Here is a 24451-nt window from a genome sequence, read left to right as displayed (position 1 = left end):
TGAATCGTGAATGTTACGCAAAAACAATTCAACATCACCGTTATCCATTGTACCCAAATCCTCAAGTAAGGTGCCTGACCATTTAACTATAGCTTTTGCAATCCATGCACTAGTAATAGTGGGACGTAATATGGCCCCCGAAGCAGTGTACATTGATTTATGTATATTATCAATCTTTCGATCAGCCGGCTCCTTTAAGGCGGTAGATCCTGGAACAGGCAAAACCACCTTTTTTGAGAGTCTGGACACAGATGCGTCAATAATTGGTGGGCTTTCCCATTTTTTCCTATCCTCCTCAGGGAAAGGAAACGCCAACTGGACCCTTTTAGGGATCTGGAATTTCTCAGGGTTTTCCCATGCTTTCTTATTTTCAGTGAAAAAAGCCTCCTCAACCTGCTCAGGTGTGGTATCATTAATATTCAACACATCCCTGATAGCCTCTATCATCAATTGCCCCCCCTTTGCAAGAGAGTCAGACCCCCGCAACACATCCCCATTACCGTCTGTGGTATCAGAATCGGTCATCTTGCATGACATGAACAAGCGCACATTTGTGGGGGTATATAGCAGAGCGTCCTGAGGTACCAGAATCGGGCCACACTGCCATAGAGTCCTGTAATACCTGGGTTGCGGATTCATTACTTGCAACCACGTCTGAAATCTGAGAAATCCAAGATTTGATAGAGGAAAACCACTCAGATTCCCTTGTTGGAATCTGTGCTAAACCAGTGCTAACCTGATTACATGGAATGGGATCATCCTGGGAGGACATATGCTCCGCAGCATATGACACAGTGTCCCTGGACATAGCTAAAGGAGACCACAAAACACTCCACATACACACAGGGGAGGGCAGGCAGACAGAGTCTCCCCCCCCCCCCCCCCCCCCAAGAATGGCGAGAGACACACAGATTGGAGCCAACCCACACACAGCGCTTATAACCAAAGGGAGACCGCTTGTCAGCGCTGACTGTGCACCTTAATAGGATACACAGTCGTATTGCAGCCTTTCCCCCTTCTACAACCCCCTGGTACCGTGACAGTTAGCTGGAGTTGCTGTGGAGGGACCTTCTTTCTCCTGATCAGCGCTGTGCAGGCAGGAAGAGAAGCTTCGCCCCCAAAATGGCGCTGTCTTCCTGCTCTTCATCTGATATACTGGCCTGAGGATTGATGCTGGCTGAGATCCTGGGACCCCGACAGGCTTTGTGACCAGTGTAGGGTGTAAGTGATGGCCCAGGGCACCCCTCAGCGCGTCGCACTATGTACCGCTGGGCCATCCCCACAGCCCTCTTCACATCTGCCCCCCGCTTGCTTGGGGGGGGGGGGGGGGGTGTCCGTGACTTACTCGCCACAATCTTCAGCTCTGTAAGGGGTTGGTGGCATGCTGCTGGGGTGAGCGATCCCCTGTGGCGGGGAACAATCTTTCCCCTCAGGAGCTCAGTGTCCTGTCAGCGGAGTAAGTGGCTCAGACCCCGCAGATCAGACACTACTCACCCCCTTAATCCCACGCTGCAGGGAGGCTGTTGCCAGCAGCCTCCCTGTAAAATGAAATAAAACTCTAAAATAATTTTTTTCTAGAAAAACTCTGGAGAGCTCCCCTAGCTGTAACCGGCTCCTAAGGGCACATTTTCTAAACCGAGTCTGGTAGGAGGGGCATAGAGGGAGGAGCCAGCCCACACACTCAAACTCTTGAAGTGCCAATGGCTCTTGGTGGACCTGTCTATACCCCATGGTACTAATGTGGACCCCAGCATCCTCTAGGACATGGGTCTTCAACCTGTGGCCCTCCAGCTGCTGTGGAACTACACATCCCAGCATGCCCTGCATCAGTTTTAGCATGCCTTAATAGCAAAACTGTAGCATGGCATGCTGGGATGTGTAGTTCCACAGCAGCTGGAGGGCCACAGGTTGAAGACCCATGCTCTAGGACGTAAGAGAAATATAAACAAACCATAGTATGGCATGCAACCATTTATCAGTAGTAATGGACATTTTAGACCAAGCCTGTAATAAATTGCTGCATTACACTGGCCAAATGACTTATCTCTTCTAGTATGTACAGAAAATTTAATCCAGTCGCAGACCCTTTTTCCAGACACGACCAATTTGGTTACACACTAGAGCAGGCATTCCCAACCGCAGTCCTCAAGGCACACCAACAGTACAGGTTTTAGTGATATCCAGGCTGCAGCACAGATGGTTAAATCAAAATAACTGAGCTACTAACTAAGTCACCTGTGTTCAAGCCTGGATATCACTAAAACCAGGACTGTTAGTGTGACTTGAGGACAGAGGTTGGGAAACACTGCACTAGAGTGACTGGCTTGTTACTCCAATACGGTTAACTAGGTGCTCACAGAGAGACAGCATCTGCCTGTGTATGGGCACTGCAGCTTAAAGGATCAGCACACTTTTATGGAGTTTCTCTGTGTTTTTGGGTAGGGGATGGGCCGGTTGAATAATAAATGTGCAAAATAGATAAAGGACTCTAATCTGCAACTACAACGGTCTATTCTATATCTTATGGCTTTGTAGATACACTCTGGAGTGTATCTAGAACTTGGGTTACCGTTGTGTCCCTGAGGGTGTCAGACCTAACTCAATAGCTTTTTGAGCAACTCAGTCCAAATAGTGTGGACCAGGTAAATGTAGACTGGCTCATAATGCAGAATATTATAGTGTTTTTCAACTAGTAATATACTTCCCATGTAGCTATCAGCAAAGACGTGCCTTCCTTATGAAAATCCATGTATTAGGAGAAGAAAATCAGCTGCTGAGAAGCATTTGCACTGAGTAGGCCCAGATTCCCTATGTGACAGCGCAGCTTGGCAGTGTGACAGGATGCATGTGGGTGTACAGGCATTGCACTTCATAAGAATCACTTACAAAACAATGGTGAAAGATTTAATAGAAAAAAAAATAAGATTTTACTTACCGATAAATCTATTTCTCGTAGTCCGTAGTGGATGCTGGGGACTCCGTCAGGACCATGGGGATTAGCAGCTCCGCAGGAGACAGGGCACAAAAATAAAAGCTTTAGGACTAGGTGGTGTGCACTGGCTCCTCCCCCTATGACCCTCCTCCAAGCCTCAGTTAGGATACTGTGCCCGGACGAGCGTACACAATAAGGAAGGATTTTGAATCCCGGGTAAGACTCATACCAGCCACACCAATCACACCGTATAACTTGTGATCTGAACCCAGTTAACAGTATGACAAACGTAGGAGCCTCTGAACAGACGGCTCACAACAAGAACAACCCGATTTTTTTGTAACAATAACGATGTACAAGTATTGCAGACAATCCGCACTTGGGATGGGCGCCCAGCATCCACTACGGACTACGAGAAATAGATTTATCGGTAAGTAAAATCTTATTTTCTCTAACGTCCTAGTGGATGCTGGGGACTCCGTCAGGACCATGGGGATTATACCAAAGCTCCCAAACGGGCGGGAGAGTGCGGATGACTCTGCAGCACCGAATGAGAGAACTCCAGGTCCTCTTTAGCCAGGGTAACAAATTTGTAGAATTTTACAAACGTGTTCTCCCCCGACCACGTAGCTGCTCGGCAGAGTTGTAATGCCGAGACCCCTCGGGCAGCCGCCCAGGATGAGCCCACCTTCCTTGTGGAATGGGCCTTGACAGATTTAGGCTGTGGCAGGCCTGCCACAGAATGTGCAAGTTGAATTGTGCTACAAATCCAACGAGCAATTGTCTGCTTAGAAGCAGGAGCACCCAGCTTGTTGGGTGCATACAGTATAAACAGCGAGTCAGATTTTCTGACTCCAGCCGTCCTTAAAATATATATTTTCAATGCCCTGACAACGTCCAGCAACTTGGAATCCTCCAAGTCGCTAGTAGCCGCAGGCACCACAATAGGCTGGTTCAGGTGAAACGCTGACACCACCTTAGGCAGAAAATGAGGACGCGTCCGCAGTTCTGCCCTGTCCGAATGGAAAATCAGATATGGGCTTTTATACGATAAAGCCGCCAATTCTGACACTCTCCTGGCTGAAGCCAGGGCCAGTAGCATGGTTACTTTCCATGTAAGATATTTCAAATCCGCCGATTTGAGTGGCTCAAACCAATGGGATTTGAGAAAATCCAAAACTACATTAAGGTCCCACGGAGCCACTGGGGGCACAACCGGGGGCTGTATATGTAGTACTCCTTTTACAAAAGTCTGGACTTCAGGAACTGAAGCCAATTCTTTCTGGAAGAAAATCGACAGGGCCGAAATTTGAACCTTAATGGACCCCAACTTGAGGCCCATAGACAATCCTGTTTGCAGGAAATGTAGGAATCGACCCAATTGAAATTCCTCCGTGGGGGCCTTCCTGGCCTCACACCACGCAACATATTTTCTCCAAATGCGGTGATAATGTTGTGCAGTCACCTCCTTCCTGGCTTTAACCAGTGTAGGAATGACCTCTTCTGGAATGCCTTTTTCCCTTAGAATTCGGCGTTCAACCGCCACGCCGTCAAACGCAGCCGCGGTAAGTCTTGGAATAGACACGGTCCCTGCTGAATCAGGTCCCGTCTTAGAGGTAGAGGCCACGGATTTTCCGTGAGCATCTCCTGAAGTTCCGGGTACCAAGTTCTTCTTGGCCAATCCGGAGCCACGAGTATCGTTCTTACTCCCCTTTGCCGTATAATTCTCAGTACTTTGGGTATGAGAGGCAGAGGAGGAAACACATACACTGACTGGAACACCCACGGTGTTACCAGAGCGTCCACAGCTATTGCCTGAGGGTCTCTTGACCTGGCGCAATACCTGTCCAGTTTTTTGTTGAGGCGAGACGCCATCATATCCACCTTTGGTTTTTCCCAACGGTTCACAATCATGTGGAAGACTTCTGGATGAAGTCCCCACTCTCCCGGGTGTAGATCGTGTCTGCTGAGGAAGTCTGCTTCCCAGTTGTCCACTCCCGGAATGAACACTGCTGACAGTGCTATCACATGATCTTCCGCCCAGCGAAGAATCCTTGCAGCTTCTGCCATTGCTCTCCTGCTTCTTGTGCCGCCCTGTCTGTTTACGTGGGCGACTGCCGTGATGTTGTCCGACTGGATCAACACCGGCTGACCCTGAAGCAGGGGTTTTGCCAGGCTTAGAGCATTGTAAATCGCTCTTAGCTCCAGTATATTTATGTGAAGAGACATCTCCAGGCTTGACCATACTCCCTGGAAGTTTCTTCCCTGTGTGACCGCTCCCCAGCCTCTCAGACTGGCATCCGTGGTCACCAGGACCCAGTCCTGTATGCCGAATCTGCGGCCTTCTAACAGATGAGCACTCTGCAACCACCACAGAAGAGACACCCTTGTCCGTGGCGATAAGGTTATCCGCTGATGCATCTGCAGATGCGATCCGGACCATTTGTCCAGCAGATCCCACTGAAAAGTTCGTGCGTGGAATCTGCCGAATGGGATTGCTTCGTAAGAAGCCACCATCTTTCCCAGGACTCTTGTGCATTGATGCACAGACACTTTTCCTGGTTTTAGGAGGTTCCTGACAAGTTCGGATAACTCCTTGGCTTTCTCCTCCGGAAGAAACACCTTTTTCTGAACCGTGTCCAGAATCATTCCCAGGAACAGCAGACGTGTTGTCGGGGTCAACTGAAATTTTGGAAAATTCAGAATCCACCCGTGTTGTTGCAGCACTACTTGGGTTAGTGCTACTCCGTCCTCCAGCTGTTCTCTGGACCTTGCCCTTATCAGGAGATCGTCCAAGTAAGGGATAATTAATACGCCTCTTCTTCGCAGAAGAATCATCATTTCGGCCATTACCTTGGTAAAGACCCGAGGTGCCGTGGACAATCCAAACGGCAGCGTCTGAAACTGATAATGACAGTTTTGCACCACGAACCTGAGGTACCCTTGATGTGAAGGGAAAATTGGGACATGCAGGTAAGCATCTTTTATGTCCAGGGACACCATAAAGTCCCCTTCTTCCAGATTCGCTATCACTGCTCTGAGTGATTCCATCTTGAACTTGAATTTTTGTATGTACAGGTTCAAAGATTTCAGATTTAGAATAGGTCTTACCGAGCCGTCCGGCTTCGGTACCACAATAGCGTGGAGTAATACCCCTTTTCCTGTTGTAGGAGGGGTACCTTGACTATCACCTGCTGAGAATACAGCTTGTGAATGGCTTCCAATACCGTCGCCCTGTCTGAGGGAGACGTTGGCAAAGCAGACTTTAGGAACCGGCGAGGGGGATACTTCTCGAATTCCAACCTGTAACCCTGAGATACTACCTGCAGGATCCAGGGGTCCACCTGTGAGCAAGCCCACTGCGCGCTGAAATTCTTGAGTCGACCCCCCACCGTTCCCGAGTCCGCTTGTAAAGCCCCAGCGTCATGCTGAGGGCTTTGCAGAACCCGCGGAGGGCTTCTGTTCCTGGGAAGGAGCTGCTTGCTGCCCTCTCTTACCCTTTCCTCTGCCTCGGGGCAGATATGACTGTCCTTTTGCCCGCTTCTTATAGGACCGAAAGGACTGCGGCTGAAAAGACGGTGTCTTTTTCTGTTGGGAGGGGGTCTGAGGTAAAAAGGTGGATTTCCCGGCAGTTGCCGTGGCCACCAAATCCGATAGACCGACGCCAAATAATTCCTCCCCTTTATACGGCAATACTTCCATATGCCGTTTGGAATCCGCATCACCTGACCACTGTCGTGTCCATAAACTTCTTCTGGCAGATATGGACATCGCACTTACTCTCGATGCCAGAGTGCAAATATCCCTCTGAGCATCTCGCATATAAAGAAAAGCATCCTTTAATTGCTCTAAAGTCTGTAAAATACTGTCCCTATCCAGGGTATCAATATTTTCAGTCAGGGAATCCGACCAGACCACCCCCGCACTGCACATCCAGGCTGAGGCGATGGCTGGTCGCAGTATAACACCAGTATGTGTGTATATACTTTTTAGGGTAGTTTCCAGCCTCCTATCAGCTGGATCCTTGAGGGCGGCCGTATCAGGAGACGGTAACGCCACTTGTTTTGATAAGCGTGTGAGCGCCTTATCCACCTTAGGGGGTGTTTCCCAGCGCGCCCTAACCTCTGGCGGGAAAGGGTATAATGCCAATAACTTTTTTGAAATTAGCACTTTTCTATCTGGGTTAACCCACGCTTCATCACATACATCATTCAATTCCTCTGATTCAGGAAAAACTACAGGTAGTTTTTTCACCCCCCACATAATACCCCTTTTTGTGGTACTTGTAGTATCAGAGATATGCAAAGCCTCCTTCATTGCCGTGATCATATAACGTGTGGCCCTACTGGAAAATACGTTTGTTTCTTCACCGTCGACACTAGATTCAGTGTCCGTGTCTGGGTCTGTGTCGACCGACTGAGGTAAAGGGCGTTTTACAGCCCCTGACGGTGTCTGAGACGCCTGGGCAGGTACTAACTGGTTTTCCGGCCGTCTCATGTCGTCAACTGATTTTTGTAATGTGCTGACATTATCACGTAATTCCATAAACAAAGCCATCCATTCCGGTGTCGACTCCCTGGGGGGTGACATCACCATTACCGGCAATTGCTCTGCCTCCACACCAACATCGTCCTCATACATGTCGACACACACGTACCGACACACAGCAGACACACAGGGAATGCTCTATTGAAGACAGGACCCCACTAGCCCTTTGGGGAGACAGAGGGAGAGTTTGCCAGCACACACCCAAGCGCTATAATATATATGGGAACAACCCTATATAAGTGTTGTATCCTTATAGCAGCTTAAATATAGTAATATCGCCAAAAAAAATGCCCCCCCTCTCTGTTTTACCCTGTTTCTGTAGTGCAGTGCAGGGGAGAGTCCTGGGAGCCTTCCTCACAGCGGAGCTGAGCAGGAAAATGGCGCTGTGTGCTGAGGAGAATAAGCCCCGCCCCCTATTTCGGCGGGCTCTTCTCCGGAGTTTGTGAGATCTGGCAGGGGTTAAATACATCCATATAGCCTCAAGGGCTATATGTGATGTATTTTTTAGCCATAAAAAGGTATTATACATTGCTGCCCAGGGCGCCCCCCCAGCGCCCTGCACCCTCCGTGACCGCTGTGTGAAGTGTGCTGACAACAATGGCGCACAGCTGCAGTGCTGTGCGCTACCTCAGGAAGACTGAAAAGTCTTCTGCCGCCTGCTTCTGGACCTCTTCCATCTTCGGCATCTGCAAGGGGGGTCGGCGGCGCGGCTCCGGGACTGGACTCCATGGCTGGGCCTGTGTTCGATCCCTCTGGAGCTAATGGTGTCCAGTAGCCTAAGAAGCCAATCCATCCTGCACGCAGGTGAGTTGACTTCTCTCCCCTAAGTCCCTCGATGCAGTGAGCCTGTTGCCAGCAGGACTCACTGAAAATAAAAAACTTAAAAACTTTTTCTAAGCAGCTCTTTAGGAGAGCCACCTAGATTGCACCCTGCTCGGACGGGCACAAAAACCTAACTGAGGCTTGGAGGAGGGTCATAGGGGGAGGAGCCAGTGCACACCACCTGATCCTAAAGCTTTATTTTTGTGCCCTGTCTCCTGCGGAGCCGCTAATCCCCATGGTCCTGACGGAGTCCCCAGCATCCACTAGGACGTTAGAGAAAAGGAAAAAAAAAACCAACAAAACAGTGAGAAGCCATTTGTTTGGTATTTGTAAGGCTACAAATGAATAATTTGTACAAATCTACCCCAGAGTAAAAACACATAAATTGCCAATATAGTAAAATAGCAATCACATGACGGGTTTCATCCACCTACAGCAAGTTTTTCTAAAGAAAACATGTACGGATCAGGATTACTCAAAACACCCACAACTTGGTCCTTTGATCAGGGTAGACTGCAAGCTCTGGAGTATATCCTAGTTATTTATTTATCTAGCGCCATCAATTTGTGCAGTGCTGTACAGAGAATGTGTGTTACCGATATCAGCCCCTGCCTTACTGGAGCTTACAATATATATATTCTGAAACACACAGGTCAATTTTGACAGAATTCAATCTGTGTGGACAATTCAATGGTTTTGGGCACCGTAGCTCATGTCTAAAGTGATTGGGAGGTATTCAATTATTTTGCACGACCAGCCCTGAGGCTGCACTTCTTGCGGATTTCTCTCCTGAAGTGCGAATAGAAACCCTACTGGGGTAGGGCTCGAGTCTCAGGAGTGCCTTAACGGCAGCACGCTTGGCACTTAGCAATGGAGAAGCCACTTTACTCGGCTAATCCCGTGCAGTTGATCGCAAAAATAGGGCTGGTTGTGCAAACAAATCAATAGCTCATGTCACTTAAAACAGGAGCTATGGGTGGCCAAAACAACTGAAACGCCCCCAGTATGGTGGGGAGAACATACAAACTCCACTTAAATAGGCCATGACCAAGAACTGAACTTCTGCCCTCAGTACTGTCAAAAAGGCAGCGAGCATGCTCATTTAAATGAATACAGGAAAGAAAAATCCAAGTCCAGTACTGGCCTGTATTAAAGGTGCTCTGTCAATGGTATGTCCAGCTTGGCTATAAGCTGCTTATACAAACGGCAACTTGCGGTGAACCAGTGAGAGATAGCTCAGGAAACAATACGATAACGACAAACATAAATGGGAACGTAGAATGTGCTATGCTAACTGAAAACCGTACAAATACTGTGCATTCTGTCCTTACACGGGACCTTGTACATAGATCTGCATATGGGACAAGAGGTCTATTCCATTTCTAAAGTGCTACAAATAAAGGAACGCAATAAAATGCATTTCTTATATGATACACTATTTAGACTACCTTATGGCTGCTGTAGATTTGTTAAATAGAACAATGGACTACTTCCTCCAGTCACTATGACAAGCTACAAAAGACACAGCTATCAAACAATGGCCGTCACCCGGCCACATAACCCTGCATGCTAGTAAGGACGATATTGTCCATATTGGCTTGCAGGTATAAACGAGTCGGCACCAACAATGAACGACAGCGGGGCCACGCATCATTCATCGTTGGTGACTACACACTGAAAGATAGGAATAATTTCTCATTCATTACTGAACTAGATTGTTCATATCGGCCAGTGTGTAGGGCCTAGAACTTTTGGAGCATCCTAGAAAATCTCTGCAGCTTTCCAAAAACACCACTTCAGTAAGGTGAAGAAACAGATAGGACACTTCAGTTATCTTAGCTCCGGAGGTTGGTAGATATTAATGCCCAGTAGTGATAGACTTTGTTCCATTGTCTTCTTATTTATGTTTGGTAACTCTGCCATTGCCAGCTTGTACATTACCAAACAATGTAACGGATGTAACTAATGAGGAGCACATTGTTCTAATCTCTACGGGGCTCGGCAACACAGGCTATATTTAGTTATGCAATCTCAAGAGACTGATCTCATAAAAGATTGCTAATTGTGTAACAAATGGTTTCCTATGTGCTTTTGTTACACAAGTACTCTCTAACTCAATTGGTAGTGAGAGGAACATCTTCAATTGTGCAAAGCTCCATAATTCTCCATTGAAAATAACGGGAAGATTAACACTCACTCAAAAGATCTTAATAGAGAACACGTGAAGGTGGGTTTTTCCCGTTTAGGAGAATAATGTATCACACACACAAAAATAAAAATATTGCAATGTGATTTAGAAGGATGTTAATTTAATGAGCTGTAGGGTTAGTGCTATGGTGACACTTCCTCCAATTCTATACTACACCTAGTGGAAACCTACAGAGAACTCCAGGAACAATCATGGCTTCTCCAGTTCTTACTCCCAATATACACAACTAAACTACTGCCAGGCTGCTCCAGGTCTTTACCTACCAGCAGGATGCCAAGTAGCAATGGAAAAGTAAACACTGACCTATAACACTGACTTCCTATTGACCACCCTTTCTGCTACACAAAATAAGGAACTGCTAACTTGAGAGAATTAGGGAATGGGAAGTGCAAATGAAAGTATCCCAATCATTACTATAATATAATATACACATGTAGCTCACAGCAGCATATATCACTGAAAAAAAGAAAAAAAAGAAGAAAAAAAAAGTTTGTTTAAAACTACCTCGACTTGGGGAGTGAAAAAGCGGAGAGAGATAAAGGCCAAACCAATCAGCTCCTGTCATTTTTCAAGACTCAAACGGCAGTTAGGATCTGATTGGCTGATACTGATCTCTCTCTACTTTATCACCAAGTACATCTCCCCCATACACATATAGGTGAAGATAAATCACATTCAGGCTCAGAGGTGTCCTTCAATGGGGGTTCATAAATCAACCACCCCTTGTTTTCATTCAGGCAGCCACCGAGATTACGGGTAGGAAAAATGACCCAGGTTGGGAAAACTGGGTCCTATGTAATGCAGCTTTTAAGGAAATCCATAATAAAGTGTCGCCTCCAGCCCTTTGCTGGGTTTGATAAGGTAACCACTGGACAGAAGCTCCAGTAACTGAGCTCATGTGATCATTTAAAGACAATGTGATGAAGCCTAGCAGCCTGATGATGTCACAGGAGGTTAACCAGAGGCACAATGAGCATGCTCCTGCCGGTAGATGAGCTGTCCACACTCTTTAATAGTAATGAATATTCATAGCTGCCCGGGTGATAGATGACATAACAGTGTGTAAAAATGTGAAAAATGGAAGAAGCTGTAACATAGGAAATGTAACATAGGGTATGGTTAGATCTCGTCTGTTAATACAACACATGCCCCAGGACTACAACACTATAACAGAAAACTGGTATAATCTTTCACAGCTCACCCAAGAAACAGTCTCAGATCACATTTGCAGGGTATCCGTTCAGATGGTCGCCCATGTTATGGTCGACAGTCATTAGGTCGACATGGACACATGAAAAGGTCGACACATGAAAAGGTCGACATGAGTTTTTCACATTTTTTTTTTGTGTGGAACTTTTCCATACTTTACGATCCACGTGGACTACGATTGGAACGGTAATCTAAGCCGAGCGCAGCGGTAGCGGAGCGAGGCACCTGCACTAATTGGGGTTCCCCGTCACTTTACGCAAAAAACGACACAAAAAAAAAGTAAAAAAACAAAAACCTCATGTCGACATTTTCATGTGTCCATGTCGACCATGTCAATGTCGACCAATAGTGGTCGATCATAACATGGTCGACCATTCATACCAGAACCCATTTGCAGGCAGTACACTAAGTAACCCGCTAGCAGCTGCCAAAACATTTTTACTGGCAGAAAAAAAACATAAGACTTTCAGAGGGAACAATAAATTGCTCCATATTTAATCACAGACTGCAGACCTCTAATCCTCAAGCATATTCAGTGCTAGAGCCTCTTTTCAAGCTCATGGGAAACATATTAAATTATTTACAGCTGTAAGTGGCAGCGAATGTAATACCCCATTTCCACTAGCTCAAAAAACCTAGGTTTATGCACAGGGGCGCGCATTTACCCGGGTTTTTTGGTAGTGGAAAAGGCTCCCTCTGAAAAAACCCGGGTCAAGTGACCGGGGAATCCAACCCAGGTAGCTATCTGGGTTGGACCCTGGAATGGGTTACCCGGGTCATGCGACCCGAGACCTGTTTACAGCATGTTAAGAGCCCATATCGGGGACAGAGTATGCCGTCAGCACTGCCGTGTGTCCTGCTGTGCAGAGGCTGGGGGCAGCCCAGCAGCTTCCAGAGTGCTGGGCTTGCCCCCCCCAGCGAGATGGTGGGCAGCATCGCATTGGGGGGCATGGCTTAACGGGGCCAAGGCCATGCCCCGAGGGTCCCGATCTGCCGGTTTTCCCAGCGCTTGGAGATGACGTAAACGGCGCTGACCCGGGATATTCCCGGGTCGCCACTATTGTGGAAAAGGGGTCCGTCTCGGGTCTGACCTGGTTTGGAACCATGTTCCAAATCCCGGGTCAGACCCGAGACTTCTAGTGGAAAAGGGGTATTACTAGCAGTAGGCAGGTAACTGGCGTAAATACTATACAATAAAGCAGATTTAGAGAGAGATGAATCAAGCCTTCTAAAGAGGTCAGGTGAACATCTCCCTTTTAATCCAGAAATGTGACATCTCTAAGAAAAAGACACTGTTCTCTCCCACAGAATGGTCACATTGCACTGCCACGTATCACAGAGGGCCATATGGTTTGAAAAGAGTCTCCACATAAATTCCTGGGTTTAGGACCCTCAATCCCCATAAGCTTACAGTAATGGCAGGAAACTAATCTTTTTTTCCCAGAGTCACATTAAACGTCCCTACGTGTGTATTTTCAGAGATGAAATCATCAGGTGAATCACTCACACACCCCCAGAACAGAGGACGTTCCAAATTGTAGGCAAACCAGACAACTCACAGCAAACACAATGTACAGCGGAGGTTTGTACAGTTCGTGGTACCGGTCACATGAAGAACAATCTGACATATCACTGTGTACCCCTTTTACACTCGCAGAAAAATCCCGGGATATTGTACGTGAACGCGCATCATCCCGGGATTTTTCTCAGTGTGAATGGGTACAGGGACAATTTCCCGGGACGAGCATCCCGGGATTTCATCCCAGGTCTCGACCAGGGTTGAACCCGGGACCGCCCCGGTAAGCTGGCAGTGTAAACGGGTATACCGGGTCAAGGCGACCCGGCACCTGTTCTCTTCATAGGAGGAGGCGGTGCTTGGAGAAGATTATCTCCAAGCACCGCCTCTGGGAGACTCAGCGGTGACGTCACTGACCCGGCAATATGCCGGGTCAGCCCGCTAATGTGAAAGGGTCATTCCCGGGAATGTGTCCCGGCAAATATACCGGGACACATTCCCGTGAGTGTAAAAGGGGTATAACTGCATCAGGAGCGAAGGGTTTTATCCTGGAACCTGTGCACCCTCAGTAACTATCATGAGCCACCAACAACTCTGTGTGCCATCTCCTGCTTCTATTAGCAACTCGACTACCGCAACCCCCATGCTCCAAACAGTGTTACATTTCCCATCTGACGTAACCTCCAAACTGATGGTAATGTCCCATCTCACGCACCCCATCTCCCGTACCCCCCACATGCCTGCCATGGTGTAATCTCTACACTAGGAGTGTGTGAGTAGCAAGAGTCGAGATTAGACAATACCATGCGTGTGGGGGGTACGGGATATGGGATGCTGACAGTGTATTAGGGGTACGCGAGATGGGACATTACCAGAAGTTTGGGTGTTGCGGCAGATGCATCTCACACCCTCTATACCTCGCAGTGCCCATGTGCTGCATCCTGGTAATGTCCATCTTCTACACCTCCCCACACACACCTGCCGTGGCCGTTCTCCGCACCCACTATACCTGGCATAGCCCCATATTCCCTTCAGTTGCTGCATCCACCACACCATAGGCAAACACACAGGGAGGGGGGGGGGGGGGGGGGTCAGGGGATTTTCCAGTTGCCCAGAAACCCCCCTCCTCTTGGCCAGTGGCTCAAATTATGACAATAATTATGGTATATAATAATAACAGTCAGTGAACTGGACCAGAGAGCAGCTACCAGGAATAAGAGACAGGAGCCTTACCATGAGTGGGAGAATGTGTGCTTAGAAAGTGCAGTACTGGTTCTATTATGTTTGTGTGTTTATGAATTATTTAAATATATTGCTACAGCCTATACTATTGTTAGATATTAATACTGTATTCCGTACAGTATCCAGTGTATAAAAAGACCAATGCTTACATTAATATCCATGGGCGTTACTAGGATCTTCTACAACTCCCCCAGACTCCAGCACTTGCTCCAATGTTTCGCAGAGTGGAGATGGTGGATTGCATTTGGAAACTCCCCTCTAGAAATCCTGCGTTTGCCACTGACCACACGCTTGATAGTGTCCATCTTCTACACCCCCCACACAACTAGCAGTGCCCAACTCCCACATCCTCAAAGCCTGTCATTGCCCATCTCCCATAACACCTATGCCTGGCATTGCCCACGTGCTGCATCCTCCACATACCTAGCGGTGCCCATCTACCACACCCCCTATACCTGGCATTGCTTATTCCCAACACCCCTACAACCAGTATTGCCTCATCTCCCATAACACCTATGCCTGGCATTGCCCATGTGCTACATGCCTGTCAGTGTCCATCTCCCACACACCTGGCATTGCCCATTTCCTACACTACCTATGCTTAGAATTGCCCATGTGCTGCATGCCCCAAATGCCTGGTAGTCTCCATCTTCTACACCCCCCACACAACTGGCAGTGCCCATCTCCTATACCCCCTATGCTTGTCATTGCCCATCTCCTATAAAACCTATGCCTGGCATTGGCCATATGTTGCATCCTCCACACGCCTTGCAGTGCCAATCTACCACCCCCTATACCTGGCATTGCCCATCCCCAACACACCTATGCCTGGCACTGCTCATCTCCCATAGCACCTATGCCTGAAACTGCCCATGTGTTGCATCCCCCACGCCTGGTAGTGTCCATCTTCTACACCCCCCACAAACCTGCCAGTGCCCATCTCTCACACAGCCTATAACTGGCAGTGCCCATCTTCCACACACCCTATGCCTGGAATTGCCCATGTGCTTCATCCTCTACATTCCTGGCAGAGTCCATCTACCACAACCCTTATACCTGGCATTGCCCAACTCCCACACACCCCAATACCTGCCATTTCCTATCACCCGCACCCCCTATGTCTAGAATTGCCCGTGTACTGCATCCCCAACACCCCTGGCACTGTCCATCTCCAGCCTTGAAGTCACGGTAAGTAGACCCCTTAACAACATAACCGCCGCCAGACCCCCCCCACAAACACGGTCACTGTCCCCCGCCGCCCTCACCATGTACTTGGTGCCCAGGATGATGGTCCCGGTGCGGACATGGCAGCAACCGCAGCAGCGAGTGCTGTACAGCAGGTCACGTCTCCGTTTCAGATTCATGGTGACTCTGTCCCAAGCAGCCGCTTCTCCTCCGCTTCTCGTCTCCTTCTCCTCCGTCACCGAGCGCAGTGACGTCATACGCACAGCTGTGGGGGCGGGACCTTAAGAACGTGGCCGTCAGTACGTGTGATGCACCAGCCGCCATCTATGATAAGGGAAAAACATTATTATTATTAATTATTATTATTTTTGTTATTATTAGGTTTACTGTACTCTTCCTTTAAGCTGAAGTGCCCGTAAGTTACACAGGTTCTGTGGATGATTAAAATCAGGTGAAATGCAGGCTTGAAATCAGCCAGCCACAGAACCTGTATAATGCATGCTGTGTCCCAGTTTAAAGAGGTAGTATCGTAAGTCTAATAATAATAATAATAGTAATAATAATAATAATGCACTTTTCAGGCAATTGTTTCTGATTTCGGCCGTAGGGTGTTTTTGCTGCTAAGGCCTATACACATACCTCCCAACATGATCCTCTCCGGGAGAGACAGAATGCTCTGCTCCTAAACTTCCCTCTTAATTTATGATTGCCATCACCTGTGTTGAACAGGTGAATGGATAAGAAAGGTGTTGGAGAGGGTCATGTTGGGAGGAATGCTATACCTATTGGCATGTCTAGTTGCCAGGTGTCATATATGTTGGCAGAGTGTTGCAGTGTTGGATAGGGATCTCAGTCCACACAACGGCATTTAACCAGGATGATTGGTTTATTTATATAACAGAGATAACAGCTTGTAGTATATAGAAGATGTTCTGCAGCAGCAGGAACTCACAGTATACATGTGAAGCAGTACAGCAATAACACAGTGTCTTTGTACACGCAGGATCCGGCTGTATACACACGGTGCCGCTGAGGGGTAGACAAGGTCACACACTGAGGACGTCCGTGCAACTGTCTCTCCCAGGAAGAACTCTCTCAGACTGTGCACTAAGCAACTCCTCCTGCACTGAACTGACACTAGGAGGGAAAACACTAGAGCAGGGAAGCTGCCTCTAGTGCTGGGAACGGAAACAAACCACAGAGTGATCCACTGTCTGACAGTAACAATATACTCATGGGTGGATAGTGGATGTAGCCCATATATTGGGATTGGCAGAGACCCTGAACAGAGGCGTGGAGTCTGACGTGCCGGTGATGTTCACCAGGGACCCCCGCAAGGAGGTTTGGGCTTTGCTGCACCCGACACACAGGTAGCAGCCCTCTGTATGGATTCCCAGGTACTGAGTTGGCATTCACGCTAGGCTGTTTTAGCAGTACCCTGCACTTTTCGTGGTGCCCTGCTAAAGCAGCCTGCCCTGTACTGTCGCCATCCACGGGCCGCAGGATCCTCTGGCTTGGAAAATTTGCAGCTACCAATCACCACTGGGTGAATAGATTTTAATCTATTCACAGTGAGAGGAGAGCTAGAGGGCAGCTCAGCATGTCCGTAAGTGCTGGGCATGCCCCCTAGAGTGACGAACGGGCGTGTTGTGAAACCACGCCCCATCCTGGTCAGCCAAGCTTGCAAACAGGGTCTTCCTACCTCTATGACTGTTTGTTAATCCCCAGTTTTGTTTTATCGTTGTGTCCAATTGTAAGGCGCAATGGAATATGCTGCACTATATAAAAAAACTGTTAATAAATACATAAATAAAAAATAAGGTCTATCCTGTATTTAACACCTATCCGACAGGGGCATATTAAAGAGGAGGAGGCCTGTGTGCAGCTGCCTCCATTCGGACCTCCTCCTCTCTAGCCGGCAGTGCTGTAGAGTCTGAGCTCTAGGGGCACAGGCTCCATTGTGCATGCGCAGATCATGTGATTTGTGGAGAGATGCTTCCGCAGATGGGGGACCCTGGAGAGGCGAGTATTGAAAAAATGGGTGCAGGGTGTGTGGTGTGGGCCCATATGCAATGTACACACTGCTACACCCATTATAGATACCATTATAGGTACAGTGCATCCGGAAAGTATTCACAGCACTTCACCACATTTTGTTATGTTACAGCCTTATTCCAAAATAGAATAAATTAATTTTGTCCCTCAAAATTGTAAACACAATACTCCATAATGACAACGTGAAATATTTTTTTTTTTTGAGATTTTTGCAAATTTATTTAAAAAAAACCCTAAGAAATCATATGTACATAAGTATTCACAGCCTTTGCCATGAAGCTCAAAATTGAGCTCAGGTGCATCCTGTTTCCACTGTTTATCCTTGAGATCAGGGCCGTTTCTAGACAATTTGGCTCCCAGTGCGAGATTTCAAAATGCGCCCCCCATTGCTATAAAAAAAAATTGCGTCCCCCCCCCCCATATAGCCAGAAAAAAAGCATGCGCGCCGAAGGCGCGCGCGCTCCCGACAAGGCTGTGTGGCCTGATTAAAATGGGCGTGGTCTCATTACAGTGGCGTGGCCTCGTCTGATATCACACCCACCACAGGGGGAAAAAATAAAAATAAAAAAGTCCCCTTTTTACACATTACACCAGGCAAGTGTCCCCATATTACACAGCGCGGCAGGCAGGTGTCCCCATTTACAAAGTGCGGCAGGCAGGTGTCCCCATTTTACAAAGTGTGGCAGGCAGGTGTACCCATTTAACAAAGTGCGGCAGGCAGGTGTCCCCATTTACAAAGTGCGGCAGGCAGGTGTCCCCATTTTACAAAGTGTGGCAGGCAGGTGTACCCATTTAACAAAGTGCGGCAGGCAGGTGTACCCATTTAACAAAGTGCGGCAGGCAGGTGTCCCCATTTTGCACAGTACGCAGGCAGATATCCCCATTTTACACAGTACGCAGGCAGGTGTCCCCATTTTACATAGTGCGGCAGGTATCCCCATTTTACACAGTGCGGCAGGTGCCCCCATTTTACACAGTGCGGCAGGTGCCCCAATTTTACACAGTGCGGCAGGTATCCCCATTTTACACAGTGCGGCAGGTGCCCCCATTTTACACAGTGCGGCAGGTGCCCCCATTTTACACAGTGCGGCAGGTGCCCCCATTTTACACAGTGCGGCAGGTATCCCCATTTTACACAGTGCGGCAGGTATCCCCATTTTACACAGTGCGGCAGGTATCCCCATTTTACACAGTGCGGCAGGTGCCCCCATTTTACACAGTGCGGCAGGTGTCCCCATTTTACACAGTGCGGCAGGTGTCCCCATTTTACACAGTGCGGCAGGTGTCCCCATTTTACACAGTGCGGCAGGTGTCCCCATTTTACACAGTGCGGCAGGTGTCAAGTGGGGGGTAGGGGGGGAGAGAGAGAGAGAGAGAGAGAGAGAGAGTACTTACAACTTGCCGCTCTTCGGGTCCCGCGCGCCGGCCGCCTCCTCCGTCGATGGTTATCTCCAGTCCTCTCCTCCCTCTCTCTTCCACCCGAGCGCTCCTGCTCGGGGGGCGGGGCTTCGTGGAATGACGCGTTTGCATCGTGACGTCACGACGCAAACGCGTCATTCCGCGAAGCCCCACCCCCCGAGCAGGAGCGCTCGGGTGGAAGAGAGAGGGAGGAGAGGAGTAGTCACAAAGTGCCGCGGCGGGCGCCCCGTGCGGTTGCACGGCTCGCCCGCCGCTAGAAACGGCACTGCTTGAGATGTTCCCACAGCTTAATTGGATTCCACATGTAGTAAATTCAGTTGATTGGACATGATTTGGAAAGGCACACACCTGTCTATATAAGGTCCCACACTTGACAGTGCATGTCTGAGCACAAATGAAGCATGAAGTCAAAGGAATTGTCTGTAGACCTCCGAGACAGGATTGTCTCGAGGCACAAATCTGGGGAAGGGTACAGAAAAATATCTGCTGCTTTGATGGTCCCAATGAGCACATTGGCCTCCATCATCCTTAAATTGAAGAAGTTCGGAACCACCAGGACTCTTCATAGGGCTGGCCGTCCGTCTAAACTGAGTGATCAAGGGAGAAGGGCTCTAATCAGGAAGGTAACCAAGAACCCGATGGTCACTCTGTCAAAGCTACAGCATTCCTCTGTGTAGAGAGGAGAACCTTCCAGAAGGTCAACCATCTCTGCAGCAATCCACCAATCAGGCCTGTATGGTAGAGTAGCCAGACGGAAGCCACTCCTAAGTAAAAGGCACATGACAGCCTGCCTGGATTTTGCCAAAATGCACCTGAAGGACTCTCAGACCATGAGAAACAACATTCTCTGATCTGTTGAGACAAAGATTGAACTCTTTGGCGTGAATGCCATGTGTCATGTTTGGAAGAAACAAGGCACCGCTCATCACCAGGCCAATACCATCCCTACAGTGAAGCATGGTGGTGGCAGCAGAAAGCTGTAGGGGTGTTTTTCAGTGTCAGGAACTGGGAGACTAGTCAGGATAGAGGGAAAGAGGAATGCAGCAATGTACAGAGACATCCTGGATGAAAACCTGCTCCAGAGCGCTCTTGACCTCAGACTGGGGTGACGGTTCATCTTTCAGCAGGACAACGACCCTAAGCACACAGCCAAGATATCAAAGGAGTGGCTTCAGGACAACTCTGTGAATGTCCTTGAGTGGCCCAGCCAGAGCTCAGACTTGAATCCGATTGAGAGATCTGAAAATGGCTGTGCACCGATGCTTCCCATCCAACCTGATGGAGCTTGAGAGGTTCTGCAAAGAGGAATGGGCAAAACTGCCCAAAGATAGGTGTGCCAAGCTTGTGGCATCATATTCAAAAAGACTTGAGGCTGTAATTGCTGCCAAAGGTGCATCAACAAAGTATAGAGTAAAGGCTGTGAATACTTATGTATATGTGATTTCTTAGTTTTTTATTTTTAATAAATTAGCAAAAATCTCACAAAAACTTTTTTCACGTTGTCATTATGGGTATTGTGTGTAGAATTTTCAGGGGGGAAAAAGTATTTATTCCATTTTGGAAAAAGGCTGTAACAACAAAATGTGGAAAAAGTGAAGCGCTGTGAATACTTTCCGGATGCACTGTATACAGTATTCCACACAGCCTGGGTGAAATTCAGTCTAGAGGTCCAGACATATTAATACAGGAATAGTCAACCACTGCGCTCTAGGCGGCTGCAGTTATGTAGAGCCCTGGTGTCACCCAACACCTTGCAACACGAACAATGGAAAAAAATGAGAACTACCTCAACCGCGCTCAGCTTAATGAAGTCCACTTGAATGTATTGACCGTTCAGAAGTCTGTCAGTTCGAAAAAAGAGAGGAGGTCGTCTTCCAATCTTTTTTATATATACCTAGTCCATAGGATGGAGAAATTCCCACTGGGTTAGTCCAAAGTCCCTCAAAAAAAGAATAGAAGAACAATATCGTGTAGTATGTCCTAGATTCGGGGACGATCAGTATTTCTAGATTCTGTAATTAGTTACGATGGTTCGTACCGTACTCACGTCTACAAAGGAAGAGTTTCCACTCATAAAGGTTTCTTTATCGGTCCAAACTTCTCCTAGCTGGCTGGATTGGGATTCGGTCTCCTTTCAAATCCTCCCAAAGTGATCCCAAAATGTAAAAGACAGGGAGAAGAACGACCCAATCAATAAATCACAGTGGCTTTGATTTTTTCACCCCACTGCTAGCTGAAAATTAAATCAGCGTACCGTACTCACACTCAGAATATATTCAATAATCACGTAAAGGTATCTTTTAACCGTGGTTTAAACGTTCAGATAGTTCAACTTAAATGTCAGAGCATAAATGGGCAAGCGTACCCAACTTACAGTCTTCAAAGGAGATGTTATGCCCGTAGCGGTTTCTTTTTCCACTCCCTGCCCAGGAAGTGGACCTCCACCGTCAGAAACTTCCAATCTCGGTGAAATAAAACATATATACGCTTGCCCATTTATACTCTGACATTTAAGTTGAACTATCTGAACGTTTAAACCACGGTTAAAAGATACCTTTACGTGATTATTGAATATATTCTGAGTGTGAGTACGGTACGCTGATTTAATTTTCAGCTAGCAGTGGGGTGAAAAAATCAAAGCCACTGTGATTTATTGATTGGGTCGTTCTTCTCACTGTCTTTTACATTTTGGGATCACTTTGGGAGGATTTGAAAGGAGACCGAATCCCAATCCATCCAGCTAGGAGAAGTTTGGACCCATAAAGAAACCTTTATGAGTGGAAACTCTTCCTTTGTAGACGTGAGTACTGTACGAACCATCGTAACTAATTACAGAATCTAGAAATACTGATCGTCCCCGAATCTAGGACATACTACACGATATTGTTCTTCTATTCTTTTTTTGAGGGACTTTGGACTAACCCAGTGGGAATTTCTCCATCCTATGGACTAGGTATATATAAAAAAGATTGGAAGACGACCTCCTCTCTTTTTTCGAACTGACAGACTTCTGAACGGTCAATACATTCAAGTGGACTTCATTAAGCTGAGCGCGGTTGAGGTAGTTCTCATTTTTTTCCATTGTCCAGACATATTACACTGCCGTTATTAGTTTCCCTCCTATGCTCCTATGTTCGCACCTTTAGGATTAGGTTCTATATAGGGACGTGACTGCAGAACATTTGTCCACCACCATTTTGTCACCTAGGATCTCACCTTCAGTCATAAAAGGGGAGTATTGGGTGTTTTCTTTATTTATAGATTGAAGCGCCATTGTGATTTCTCACTATCTATTCTGTTTGCACTGTGTATGTGTCTCACTGAAACTCAGAAACCATTTGGGGTACACAAATGGATTGTGGCAGCTAAAATGCTGGCTTGTTGCAGCCATTTCGGAGGTGTGTTACTGCAATCCCATACACAGTTATAATGGCTACGGCGTCTGACTTCCAGTGGCCATGCTGCACAACTGTAGGCTTAGTCTATGTTCACCCAATGGGGGTAATTCAGAGTTGATCGCAGCAGCAAATTTGGTAGCAGTTGGGCAGAACCATGTGCACTGCAGGGGGGGGGGGGCAGATGTAACATGTGCAGAGAGCGTTAGATGTGGGTGGCTTATATTGTTTCTGTGCAGGGTAAATACTGGCTGCTTTATTTTTACACTGCAATTTAGATTTCAGTTTGAACACACCACACCCAAATCTAACTCTCTCTGCACATGTTATATCTGCCCCCCCTGCAGTGCACATGGGGGGTCATTCTGAGTTGATCGCTCGCTGCCGTTTTTCGCAGCACAGCGATCAGGCTAAAAATCGGCATTTCTGCGCATGCGTATGGGCTGCAGGGCGCATGCGCCAAGTAATTTCACACAAAACTATGCAATTTTACACAGGGGCGAGCGACGCTTTTCAGTCACTCTGCTGATCAGTGAGTGATTGACAGGAAGTGGGTGTTTCTGGGCGGAAACTGACAGTTTTCCAGGAGTGTGCTAAAAAATGCAGGCGTGTCAGGCTAAAACGCAGGAGTGGCTGGGGATACGGGGGAGTGGCTGGCCGAACGCAGGGCATGTTTGTGACGTCAAACCATGAGCTAAACAGTCTGCAGTGATCGCAATCTAGGAGTAGGTCTGGAGCTACTCAGAAACTGCAGGAAAAGATTTTCGTGCAATTCTGCTAATCTTTCGTTCGCACTTCTGCTAAGCTAAGATACACTCCCAGAGGGCGGCGGTTTAGCGTTTGCACTGCTGCTAAAAGCAGCTAGCGAGCGATCAACTCGGAATGAGGGCCTTGGTTTTGCCCATCTGCTAACAAATTTGCTGCTGCGATCAACTCAGAATTAGGCCCAATATGCATCTGATGGTGGAATCATTGTACCCAAGCGGTGGTAAAAAGAGGCCCATTATGGGCGTCTCTATACAACTTCCGGCAGCTGCAACATTAGCATGTTTTCGCACAGCATACATTTCTGAATTAGGCCCCATGCTTTCTGGTAAAATGACAATCCTTATTGCGATCCCTCAGAATTTAGGAATGTTGGTGGTCATTCCGAGTTGTTCGCTCGTTGCCGATTTTCGCTATGCTGCGATTTGTTGCTAAATGCGCATGCGCATGGTACGCAGAGCGCATGCGCTAAGTTATTTAATTAAAAACTTAGCAGTTTTGCTGTTGTTCGTGCGGCGCTTTTCAGTCGCACTGCTGATTGGTGAGTGATTGACAGGAAAGGGGCGTTTCTGGGTGGTAACTGAGCGTTTTCCGGGAGTGTGCTAAAAAACACAGGCGCGTCAGGGAAAAACGCAGGAGTGTCTGGAGAAACGGGGGAGTGGCTGGCCGAACGCAGGGCGTTTTTGTGACATCAAACCAGGAACTAAACGGACCGAGCTGATCGCAATCTAGGAGTAGGTCTGGAGCTACTCAGAAACTGCAAGAAAATATTTAGTAGCAATTCTGATACTCTTTCGTTCGCTATTCTGCTAAGCTAAGATACACTCTCAGAGGGCGGCGGCCTAGCGTTTGCAATGCTGCTAAAAGCAGCTAGCGAGCGAACAACTCGGAATGACCACCGTTGAGAGGTGTGAGTTTCTCATGTGGATTCTATTCAGTCCAAATTTCTACCTGCAGACCTTTACATTTCCTGCAGGACCACACCCCAGAGCAGAAGGAGTTGGCACTGTCATTGCCCAAGCTCTATCTATAGACTTCAGAGGAATTTACAACTAGTGTGCAACATGTTATTGCATTGGCTGGTGAAGCATAGAACTGTCATGGTAAATTCACACCTCAGAAATTTGCATACATTTCCTCTGCAGCTTTGTCAA

At 47.7% G+C, this 24451-nt stretch overlaps 1 protein-coding gene across 1 annotated transcript in view; it reads right to left on the bottom strand.

The window, feature by feature from the left end:
• LAPTM4A (lysosomal protein transmembrane 4 alpha) overlaps positions 1-15935 on the bottom strand; it is an 80981-nt gene extending 65046 nt beyond the window's left edge. The window contains exon 1 of the mRNA XM_063915330.1: positions 15744-15935. Within this exon, the coding sequence (XP_063771400.1) occupies positions 15744-15920 (177 nt within the window). The 5' untranslated portion in view covers positions 15921-15935. The remainder of the gene's footprint in view (positions 1-15743) is intronic.
• Between the last annotated feature and the right edge of the window lie 8516 nt (positions 15936-24451).

Source organism: Pseudophryne corroboree, chromosome 4 (genome assembly GCF_028390025.1).
Source record: "Pseudophryne corroboree isolate aPseCor3 chromosome 4, aPseCor3.hap2, whole genome shotgun sequence".
Taxonomy (NCBI): Eukaryota; Metazoa; Chordata; class Amphibia; order Anura; family Myobatrachidae; genus Pseudophryne; species Pseudophryne corroboree.
This window is presented reverse-complemented; position numbering and strand designations above follow the sequence as displayed.